The sequence below is a fragment of the Eriocheir sinensis genome, chromosome 39 (assembly GCF_024679095.1).
Source record: "Eriocheir sinensis breed Jianghai 21 chromosome 39, ASM2467909v1, whole genome shotgun sequence".
Lineage (NCBI taxonomy): Eukaryota > Metazoa > Arthropoda > Malacostraca > Decapoda > Varunidae > Eriocheir > Eriocheir sinensis.
The window spans coordinates 4,936,246-4,948,856 of NC_066547.1; the positions used below are offsets into that span (position 1 = coordinate 4,936,246).

The 12,611-nt window shown below is 42.2% G+C and overlaps 1 protein-coding gene across 1 annotated transcript in view; it reads right to left on the bottom strand.

Annotated features, from left to right (window-relative positions):
• The window catches only part of LOC127008911 (uncharacterized), a 57,553-nt gene that overhangs the window by 12,409 nt on the left and 32,533 nt on the right, over positions 1-12,611 (bottom strand). Inside the window, exon 2 of the mRNA XM_050881390.1 lies at positions 12,035-12,109. Within this exon, the coding sequence (XP_050737347.1) occupies positions 12,035-12,109 (75 nt within the window). The remainder of the gene's footprint in view (positions 1-12,034; positions 12,110-12,611) is intronic.

Sequence of the window (12,611 nt, forward strand, 5' to 3'; positions counted from 1 at the left end):
AGTGCTTTACTGCATTCTTTATAAGTACGAAGGTTTGAATTTGCAGCTTTGGGTTTTGCGGCTCCAACACTGACGTCGATATAATAATGATGATAATAATAATAATAATAATAATAATAATAATAATAATAATAATAATAATAATAATAATAATAATAATAATAATAATAATAATAATAATAATAATAATAATAATAATAATAATAATAATAATAATAATAATAAACTATGACCGTTTCACATTTAAAACAATACAGAGTCCGGACTTAATTATTTTTCTCTCGTGTAAAACTATAAAAATGAAGTTAAAATTTGTAAGAGGAGTACTTTGCGGGTTGTCTTATTATATGCTTTGCCCTTTACCTGTCTCGTTTTGCACACCGAACAATACAGATTCCGTACTTAATTATTTTTCTCTTTGTGTAAAATAAAAAAATGAAGTTAAAATTCGTAGGAACAGTACTTTGCGGGCTGTCTTATCATCTGCTTTGCCCTTTAGCTGTCTCGTTTTACACATCAACAATACAAATTCCGTACTTAATTATTTTTCTCTTTGTGTAAAATTCAGAAATGAAGTTTAAATGTGTCTTATGATATGCTTTGCCCCTTAACTGTCTCGTCTGATATCCAAAGAAAAAAAAAAGTCCATCTGCTATCTCGTCTCATTGTGGCCGTTGTCTTCGCGGCGCGGAAGGGACGCTCGGCGGTACTTGTGGCGATCCTGCTCAGAGCGTTTATTTGATTCCAGGGCGACTCATCATCGACTTATCACGCGTCTCCCGGGCGTTTTGCATACCCGGAAATCTCGTGCAGCGAAGAACTAAATAATATACTAATTAAGTGTCAGAAACGAGACATACCAATTGTTTTAATCTAGCAATGGCACTATCGTAATTTTTTTAGAAGCATGAGTCTATAATACTTCATTCACCGCACCCCAATACAGTCTCGACACGTCCATTAACACGCAAACTCAACGAAGACAAGACTTATTCACAATGATAATTACTGGGGATTATCTCAATAAACCTGAATATAACTGTGCATTTGATTCTGCCTTTGTGTCATCTGCTTATCTAACATTACTCCTTCCCAATCTTTTCTCTTTTTGCATGTTCTTACTATTTTTATTAAAGTTCACTTCATTTCCTCAGTAAACTATGTATAAAGAATCCGATTTTCAGCTAAGCAAACGCAAAGAAGAAACAAACCACCATTTTCCTTTAACGTATAACCTTATAGACTAACACAGCATAGCGCATACCTGTACCTGTTCTTACGTTAAAATCCCGGCAGCGTAATGTTAAAGACGCACTGTCCCTCCTCCTCCTCCTCCTCCTCCTCCTCCTCCTCCTCCTTCTCCTCCTCTCCCTCGTCCCCTCCGCCATGCATTCAGCTTTTCCAACGCGAGAGATCAGAGAAAGAAAGCACCCAAAGAAAAGGAAGGAGAAAAAATATTTATAAATCCAGAAGAAAAAAAAACTTATTCAAAGTGACCAAGTTTAACAGGTCAAGAAGCGACGCGGGGCTGACGGAGGCGCCGCGCTCTGAGAACTTTATAAGGCGCCGCTCCTTGCCCAGACGTGCATTTACATGAAAATTGCTGTGTCGATTTTCAGAAGTTTCCCCTTTCGCTGTTATGGAAATCGCTGAGCCTTAAGCCAGCAGGAGGAAAGACAGGCCCGTGAGAAATCTTATTATCTTTAAGTCTACTTGGTCCTCCTCCTCTGCTTCTCCTCCCTCTCCTCCTCCTCCTCTTCTTGCTGTCGTTGCTTCTCCCGCCTGTCTCTTCCCCCTGCCGCCTTCCACCTCGAGGTCTCACCGGAGCTCCCAAGTAATGCTGGCAGGTGTGTGGACCTTTAGGTTTAAGTAATTATTGTTTTCATTACTTAAAGGAAAAGGTTAAACTCCTCTGCCTAACCGATTGTGTTGGGTGTCGATGGTGATGAGAATGATGATAATGATGATGATGACGATGACGATGATTATTGTGGTCAGCTCTGTGCTTTAATTCGAGGAAGGTGAAGCGCAATTTTCAGATTATTATTAGTTTTAACGCATGAATTAAACTGTAACCGAACCTTTCTCTCGTCATACAATACATACAAGAGATACAGGAGGAAAATAAAATAAAAAGAAATTAAAAAAGAATGCACGCAAAGGAAAGAAAAGAGAAGACAAGACGAGGTAAGTGTGTTCAGGGTTTAAGATGTACCCAGGCAGTGTGTGTGTGTAAGGGGGGGGGGGGGGGGAGGCTACCTTGAGACTGGTGAGCGCAGGTACGACATACTCCATCACTTTAGCTCTCGACTGCCGCCGCTTCCATTTTTACGTAATTTAAATATTTTTTTTGTCACCATTATCTTGTTACAGCAAAGGACACACACTAAAAGCCAAAAAAAAAACAAGTCTACACGCTGCTCCCTCAAACCAAAATGGATAACCCACAAAAGAAGACCTAATTAAATTCCAGAGCATTCTTGATACTCTTAGGCGTAGGATCAAACCTCAATATATCCTAAACACCTTACTTATCCTTCCTAACTATATCCAGGAGTAAGTCATGTAAGAAGCCCCGCAAAGGAAGATCTAATTCTAGTCCGGAGATGTCTTGAAACTCTTAGACTTATAATCTCCTAACCACCTCGCATGGTCAAATCTAACTGTATTTAGGAGTCAGGCATTTGGGCGTTAGAAATACGGTGCTCGACATGTGAGTAGCTGGGAACAAAGGTAAGGGACAGGCATCAGAGCCTCGCCACATTCCGCACCTGTCCACCGCGGGCTAAATTATCTTCATCTAAACACCGGAAAATCGTTGCAAAAAACTCATGAGTCTTGTCAGGATTCTGTGAATTAGTGGGTGGCGTGGAGGGGGAGGAAGGAAGGGAGGGAGAGAGGGGAGGAGGAGGGTGGAAGGAAGAGAAGGAGGACTGATTGGATGGAGAGATGGAGACGGTGAGTGAAGGAGAGAACGATGACGAGGAAGGGAAAGAAAATGAGTATGAAAAAAGGTGAAAAGGGTGCGTAAAAGAGACTAGAAAGAAGTACACGTAAAGCAGAAAGAAGAAACAGGTAAAAAGAAGAGTAGATTTGTGTTAGAAATGAACATAAGGTTGATATATAAAGCATTACATATAGGGAAAGAAAATACTTACGGAAACATATAGGCTCTGAGGGAAGAAACTTGCAGTAATCAAACACACACACACACACACACACACACACACACACACACACACACACACACAGACTCCACCACACGGGGTACACACACGAGGCTGACGGACCGAGGCTCATGAATCAACGGCGACGCAAAATATTGATGTTTGTGTCTCACGGTTTGAGTTTGTATTAGTTTTTTTTCCCTTTCCGTGTGTGTGTGTGTGTGTGTGTGTGTGTGTGTGTGTGTGTGTGTGTGTGTGTGTGTGTGTGTGTGTGTGTGTGTGTGTGTGTGTGTGTGTGTGTGTGTGTGTGTGTGTGTGTGTGTGTGTGTGTGTGTGTGTGTGTGTGTGTGTGTGTGTGTGTGTGTGTGTGTGTGTGTGTGTGTGTGTGATAAACAAAACCGAATATAAGAAAAGCAATATTAAGTTCAAATGAGAAACACAAAACACGATAAAGGAGTGAGATCGTGACCCAATTACAAGATTTTCTAACTGATCACGATTTTTAGAACCTAACACTACTGGGCGGCCTAAGATCGTTGAAAATATTCCTTTAGTAGCGAGACCCTAGTGTTTAAAGAGTCAGATTATGAAGACTATTATGAAGGGTTGATATATATACGCGGGCAGGGAGTGGATGAAGGTGTTAGGAGGTGTGTCGGCCTCCTCCACGGCGGCTCCACCTCAACCACAATGTCACGCGTCCTGCCGGATAATGGCCGCTTTGATCTCGCCGCGGGACTTTCGTGGCTCTTGATGAATCAATCGACGGAGGAGGTGCCTCGGGGGCCTCCTTGGGGTGTGGGCGGCGGGGCGTGTTTGTGCAGGGCAGCGGGCGTGCCAAGGGGCGTGCAGGAGGTGACCAGGGAGCAGGACCGCCCAGGAAAGCCGCTCAGCTCACCGTGTTCTCAGTACTGACCTCTCCTAAGGCTACCACACACAGCAGCAGTAAGGTCGGTAAATCATGATGGAAGGAAACTCATCCCTGTGATAATTTAAACTCAACCGCATTCCACAGAGCAACGCTAAGCAAGGCAGGACGGCAGAAAACGGTAGCTTCGGGGTCACGTGATATCCATTACTCCACGATCCGCGTCAGGTGTGGCGAGAAGCAACGCATCGGTCGTGCGTGTGGCTGGACGTAGCCTCACTAGCCCCGCTGAGTACGAGTCCCGCGACCCTGCCCTTTTTTTCCTTCTGGGTGTCCGCCGCTGAAGGTTCTTCCCAGAAAACAGTTGATTGTGGAGGTTCCTGGAAGGCGGCGAGTGTGTGAGCCGCAAAAGTCTGTTTGATCTGTCATCTCGTCTTATTGTGGCCGTTGTCTTCGCGGCGCTGCGGAAGGGACGCTCGGCGGTACTTGTGGCGATCCTGCTCAGAGCGTTTAATTGATTCCAGGGCGACTCATTGCTGCTGGCGGGAGGGGGGCGGTGGAGGTGGTGGAAGTGGTGAAGGAAACGATGGTGTGGTGGGGGTGTTGAAGATGATGATGATGATACTGGTGGTGGACAACTTACATATATTATATATGCATATACATAATATATATATATATATATATATATATATATATATATATATATATATATATATATATATATATATATATATATATATATATATATATATATATATATATATATATATATATATATATATATATATATATATATATATATATATATATATATATATATATATATATATATATATATATATATATATATAATGCCGCGGGATAGCAGCTTCAGGGAACAGCCTGTCGCGGCCCCAAATAAATTCATCACAGCACCCCGACGCAAGAAAGAGAGGAAGGAAGGAAGGAAAGAGGGAAAGAAAAAAGAACAAGAGGTGGATAAAGAAAATTAGGAGGAGCAGAGAAGGTATAGCAGAGGACGATAAAAAATGAAGAAATGAAATGTTGAGGCCAATGTGAGTGAAGAAAAGGATAAGAAAGGGGACCAAACCCTCGCAAGAAGATGGAGGAAGAGGTGCAGAAAGAGAGGAGGAAGAGGCGTATGAAGAGGAAGAAAAGGCGGAGGAGGAGGGTGGGACAAAACGTAAGCTGGAGGATTAAGCATTAAAATAATGGCACCCCGGATGAAAAATTTTCTTTTAACTGCTTTTTTTGTGACTCGGGGAAAATTTAGTATTCATAAATCATCGTGCAAGTTGTTGTTTCCCACTACGGGAGGCTGGGCGCTAAATTCCTCGTCTGGGGCTGTACGTGCGGCGCGGCGGGGCGGGGCGCGGCGTCCATCACCTGAAGGAGCCCCGCGGAGGACACGCCCGGCGAGAGGCGCCTACTTATGGAACACCGATAATTGTAATACTGATTAGCGTTGAGGTGTGCAGAGGGCGCTTTATAAGAAGTACTGCGTTAACCGATTAAGACACTTTTATTATTGCTACGCCTAGAACGTAGCCTAATGTGCTCAGTGACTTGCGAAGAGCCTCCACCTTTAAAACGGGACTAAATGTAAGCTTAATTTAGCGTTATTGAGACATAGAGTGTTCTACAGCCACCATAGCGCTATACAGTATAGTTCTCGTAGTATTGACTTTTTATTTAATACCGATATGATGAAATGCTGACACAAACTCACTCACTACCTGACAAAACTTTTACCTGAGAAACAGAGATAATTGTATTCCTAATTATGCTTTCGGGTGGACCTGGATTTTCTTAGGCAAAGGAGCGACAACACCGGCTTTGATTAATATTATGAAACTCTACATTTACCTGTGATGTCACTAGTACACACACGTACTCAGTATCCGGTGAAGGGCTCCCACCTGTGAAGCACCGTTAATTTCATGTCTAATTAAGCGTAAGGTCGTTAAGGCGGCAACATATCGGTCACAGGCAACAAATCGTCACATAAATGTTCCGTTACTCTTTTGAAAGCATTTACGGGCAAGATTCGTCGCTCACATGCTCGCTTTACTTTCATTCGTTAGTAGATTTTTAGCACCAGAAATCAAGGCACGGTGCTCTGACGTCCAACTTTTACTTTTTTTTTTTGAGGGGGATGAGAAGAAGCTTGGAATGGAACGCCCCTTACACACACACACACACACACACACACACACACACACACACACACGTAAAACAGAGCAGTGTACACGCAAAGAACCTCAGCGTTTATCTGCAGCGGGGCGAGGAAAAGATCAAACGTGTGACACCAGCTGTTTCCTCCCATCACGGCGACGCGGGGCCAGAATGGGAGGAAATGAGGGAAAAGTAGAAGGGAGTGCACGGAGGATGGGAGGAGGAGGGACGGAGGGAGCCTAGCCGGGGAAGTGAAGGGAGGCACGGCAGGAAAGGGAGGAAACTGATACAATAAGGGAGGAATGAGGGAAGCTGGGTGGAAGGGAGGTTGTCTCATTCCCTGGTTACGTCCTCCCTCTAACACTATTTTGACGGTAATAATAGTAAATATATCACCATGTATATCGGTATGACGTCATTTTTACACATATTCAACAACGTAAGTCAAGAAAAAAACTACTGAACGCACAGAAAGCTAAGAAGAATCGACTTACTAATAAAATAACGCAAAATAAATCTTAATTACTATACAAATAAAAAAAAAATGGGGGAAGCAGAAATAGAAAACAAGGAAGAATCGCCTTATCAATATAGTAACACACGCAAAAAAATCCTACTAACAATTGCAATCAAAGAAAAAATAACATCTAACCAAACTAAGAGAAAAAAAACATCAATATTAAAAAAAAAAAAAATGAACTCAGCAAAAGATTCAAGCCCGGCCTCCACTAGTTGATCTTTGGACTAGCCACGAAGTTATCTACCACCCAAAAAATAAACTATTATCTATGGAAACAAATGCAAAGGATGTGTCGGAGGCGATCGATGTAATCCGCGGTTAATCGTTCTCGTGATCAATCGTCTGAGGTCGTGATGTGTTCTGAGGAGGGAGGGAGAAAGGGAGGGAGAAGGGTGGTGAGGAAGGGGAGGGGGAAAAGAAGGGAGGGAGGGGAAGGAGAGGGAGGAGGGTGGTGAGAAAGGGGAGGGGGCGAGGGAGGGAAGAAGGGAAGTGAGAAAGAGAAAGTGGCGAGGATGGGAAGAAGAGAGCGATTAAGGGAGGAGGCAGAAGCGAAGAGGGGGGGGGGGGATGGGGAGGAAGGAAGTGTATAAGGGAGGAGGTGGAGGAGGAGGGAGGGGAAGGAGTTAAGAAGGATGGAAATTTGACTGAACATGACAGACTAAGAAAATATGGAAAAAAACTTGAAAATATTGAAAAAGGGAACGAAAAATGAAGACGATAAAAAAGGCATAACAAGAGATGAGAAATCCTTACGAATCCATCCTTCCACCCTTTACAGAGCGATTTATTTTTCTAAACAAAGGAGACAGCTCAAGGGCACACAAAAAAAGGAAACAATAATATAAAAAAAGCCCGCTACTCGCTGCTCCTAAAAAGAATCCAAAGAGGTGTCCGAAAGAGATGGTACAAACAGATCAACAAAACGAAGAAAAATGTGTCCAGCAGAAAACAAGACACAAATAACCAATTGTTTATCATTCCCTCTGTTTCGGGACGACCAGACCAATGGAGGGGAAATAAAGAGGGAAGGAGGAGAAGAGGGAGAAAGAGAGATGGAGAAACGATTGCTAGACAGAAGGAAGAAGAACAAGATTAAGGAAAGAGGAAGAGGAGTGGAAAGAAAAGGGAAGTATGGCAATAAAAGACGAAGGAAAAATAGCAAGATGGGAAGTAAGAAGGAAAATAAAGGAAAACAGGGGAGAGAACTAAAATTTGGGAGGGGAAAAATGCAAGAAATGAGGAAGGAAATAATAAGGAAGGGGATAGAAGAAGGAGAGAGTGAAAGAAGGAACAAACAAAGCAGAAGAAAGAGGGAAGAAAGAAACGAAAATGTGAAGAAAGGTAGGGCGAGAAGCAGGGAGGAGGAGGAGGAGGGAGAAGAAACAGTAGGGAGGAGGCGGAGAAGGGAGACAACGCAGGGGGGGAGGGGGAAAGCGAGGGTGGCCGCCAACGTTCAGACTTACGGTTCTTCCAATGCATAGGGACGGCGATGTATTCTAATCTAATATCTGGCGGTGGTGAGCGGCCGCCAAGCTTCCCCCACGACGCAAAGGCCGTATCCCTCCCTTGCCCGCCTCGCCCTCACAACACAACCGCAGCCACCACGTTAGCGAGGGATAAGAGGAGAAGAACTACCTCTCTACACTGTAATTCTTCTCTCTGAGTTTTGAAGGGATATTGATAGGAAATTTAGCCATAGGAGTTGAAGTTAGTGTATGTTTGATAGTTTTAGGTCACTGTGAATGGCAAGTTAAGGGAATAACTGCCTCCCTCATGTTTTTGTTGTGAAATTACATGTGTTTTTAACAATATGAATTTAGAGGTAAGGGCAGAGGCTGGGTTAGAGATTTTAAGATAGAGAGAATGGGTGCTGTTCTTTTCTTTCTCCGCGTGGTTGGTTTATCATACGTTTTTATTTATGTTTTGATGGAGGGAGAGAGAGAGAGAGAGAGGGAGAAAGGGAGGATACTCTTATGCCCTTCTTCCCCGCCCGTCTTTATATTGAAATGTTGCCACGTGGAATCAATGGATCATTTTTGGTGGTCAGCGGGTCGGTCCTTAATTGTTTCCTTACAAGACAAATGGCCCCACAGTGCCTGCCCAACACACACACACACACACACACACACACACACACACACACACACACACGCTGATACCTATCCGAACTGAGTATATTTATGTGTTTCTTTGTTAGTTTTTTTTCCTTTGTGTGAGTCTGTGTGTGTGTACTTCATTTCCTGTCATTATGCACACATTAAGCTGTATAGGGGAAAAAAAGCTAATGTAGATTCTGCGCAAAATCTTAAAGCATCACAAAACATTCATCCTTATTTATTTATTCTTTTTTTTTTGTACGGAGGTTGGGTGATCTTGACTGACCATCCCATTACGACCAATAAATAAAAAAGGTTGAAATGCATTACTAAAAACGTATATTTGTCACGTTAGAGGAGCAGAATAAGAGGAAATATCATAACGCACACACACATACACACAAAAGCACATACACACAAAAAAACACACACACGGGAAACACACTACTTAGAAAAAATAAATAAACTAACTTCCCCCCACACACACACAAACACGCAATCACACTTACAATTAACCTTTCGACTCCAAACTCCAAGCTCTTCCGGACGATTTGGGGGCAGCGAAAAACGAGACAGATGGAGATATGGAAAAAGAGTGAGAGAATGAGGCAGAAAAAAAGGCACGTAATTTATGGCTATCAAAAGGGCGTCCTCCTCATGACTCCTGGTGACGCGGATGATGAGGAATGGCGGGAAAAAGGGGCGCCTCACAAAGCCCTCTGACGGCACAAAAGGGAACAGGAACCACGGCCGCTGCTGCCCTGATCTCTCTATCACTCTAGTTATATCAGGTGCGCGCCGGCTCAAGGTAAGGCTAGGTATACTTATGGAGCACCTGGACCCCCGAAACCTTGTACCTCACCAAAGTTTACATACCCTAAGAGTAAAGTAAGGTTATATATAAGTAGTTTCATATAAGTATCTAAATTTGTAAAGTTTTAATATTTTTTTTATCTATTTTTAAGCCAGTAACGACACCAGAGATCTGTATATTTTAGTGACTATATAAAGATTTTACTTAAGTGCTGAATGTGGAATACAAATTGGAAGTGTTATATTAACGAAATCAACATTCTTAAATAACTTCCGATTTATGTACGATGTTTTGGTTTTATGTACATTTGTGGTCAATAAATATCTATCTATCTATCTATCTATCTATCTATGTGTTTCTTCTTTTTACTTTTTTGTACATTCAACTCTTCATTTTGTAAGCTATGAAACACCTGGACGCCTTTACCTTTTACCTGCCCAGCGTTTACCTTTCATTTGGTGTTTGAATATCGTTGTGTAATGTGTCCCTTCATTTCATCTTTTTTATTTTGTCCAGTGTCCCCGTTTTGCAACGTGGAAGTCGCCAATTTTCCCTTCACATTTGGTAGATTTTTGCAAAGGAGTTAAGTGGCGTGACAATGATGATGATGATGATGACATGGGATTGCCGCTGTTGTGATGATGGGATGACCGAAATGATGGGAGAGTGCACGTATACCTCAGTTAGGACTAGAAAACATGAGCGAATGCATAGCTCTGTTAGGCAAAAAATAAATAAATAGACAAATAAATAAATAAATAAAAAAAAAAAAAAAACTAGGCAAAGATATTTATCATTAAGACGGGATGATGTAAGTAAACGTATGCATCGATTAAGATGTGAGGTAACGACTGCATACTCTTTATAAGGCAAACTTGTGTGGGTCAACGTACTCGTATTTCATTAACTCTATTTCTTCCTTTCTTCAAGACACACCACTGGACAAAAATCTGATACTTCTTTCTGCCAAATCTCATTATCTTTTTCTTTCTTTTTTTTCTTCTTTACAGTGGCAGAATGTTGCGCGTATCCTATTTTTATCTTATTTGTTAAACCGTATGAAGACACCTCTCCTTCCAAAATTGACGTCTCTTCTGGCCTCTCAATCTTTATTTTTCTCTTACTGAAGCGGCGCCCAGCAAAATTTTTTGTTGTATTCTTTTTTTTTTTACCATTGGGCTGCCTCTATTGCTGTAAAAAAAAAAAAGAGGCTCCCTTCCTAAGCTTTTCTTTTGTTCAATGCTAGCAAAAAATTATCAACAGCGTGAAAAGGGGTGGCACAAGCAGGTGGACAGTTACACCTCCATTTAGTGTTTATCATCCAGGTAAGTGTTACGTGCGCGTCAAGCTAAAAGTGTCCTTGATTTCACCTTTTGATTTAACACGACTTCTATTTTGCATAATATAGCAATTTGAAATTCACGACTAAAAATATTGAGTCTCCTTCTGGACGTATGAACTCCGCTGATTGATAATGATGCTCCAAGGTGTGCGGTTAATATTCTCCTTTACCTGTGTCTCTACGTGAAGGTGCTGCGTTAGTAATTTCAGGGGCGGTTGGAGGTTAATGAGTTACCTATATAAGTAGTAATTAGTATGTGGGTGACGGTGATCTCTCTCTCTCTCTCTCTCTCTCTCTCTCTCTCTCTCTCTCTCTCTCTCTCTCTCTCTCTCTCTCTCTCTCTCCAGGGTGTGGGTGGCCCTCTCTCACACCCCATGTAGTGCCTCTATTTCATCCTCTAATCGCACATTTCCCGCACCTTTTCAACACACACACACACACACACACACACACACACACACACACACACACACACATCATCATCGTCATCATCATCAGCTTTCCAGGAAGAGTGAGACTACTTTTTCCAGTCATGGTCCTTGCATAGACGGGCCCGCGGAAGCTAGACAGATGTGTCGGGTTGAGAACGGACAGGTAAGGTGGTGGTGCGTACGATGACCTAATCACGGATACACAAAAAAGGACGAGGAAAGACGGACACACGAACGGAAGGAACAGCATGTATAAGGAATAGAGGTAGGGGTCATACATAATATTTCGGATAAAAGGCCAAAAATAAAGAAAAAAATGTATATACAAAATTATGCAAGAATTCAAACGCATTACTTTTTCATCCTCATTTTCCCCACGCTACATATTTTTTTACATTCTTTTAGCTATATAGATATGGTTTTATTTTACTATATATAGAAAGGGTAAAAATGTGTGGGGAAATAATTATAATCTATGAAGCCTAAAAAAGTCTAAGGTTTTGAACTATAAATTTCGATGTTGCAAAAAATATATATATGTTGTTGAGGCGACTCGTGTACCGCCTCCAAAACTGAGTCTATGGGTGAACGAAACAAAGACTGTAACTGCTACATTACCGGCGATCATGAACGTCATTTCTTCGTTATCCATTACAGTCTCCCACCAAGAGGGGAACGTTTGACCGAAAGCAGCTGAGGGAGACAGATAAAGATACAGTCAACACCACGGCTTCTGGACACACGCAAACACACAAACACACACAAAAAAACCCTCAAATCAGCCTTTACATTCTTAGCTTTCCAGTCATTCAATCACCTTTAATTCTTGTCAACCAAAACTTCCTCACCTCTCTGACCCTTTCCAGTAAACCCCCTCTCCTATTATTCTGTGCCTCTCCTTTTCCTGTCCATTCATTTTATTACCTAAGTATGCTTTATCTTCTCTCTCTCTCTCTCTCTCTCTCTCTCTCTCTCTCTCTCTCTCTCTCGCACCCACACACACACAAACACAACCTCTTCCCTCTCCCACACATATACTTAACCCCCCTCCTTCATCCACACACACACACACACACACACACACACAAACCCCGATATACTTTACTTCTTTCTTCTCTCTCTCTCTCTTTTTCTCACTCAACCACCACTCACACATACAATCTCCCTCCATTCCATACACATATTCAAATACGTC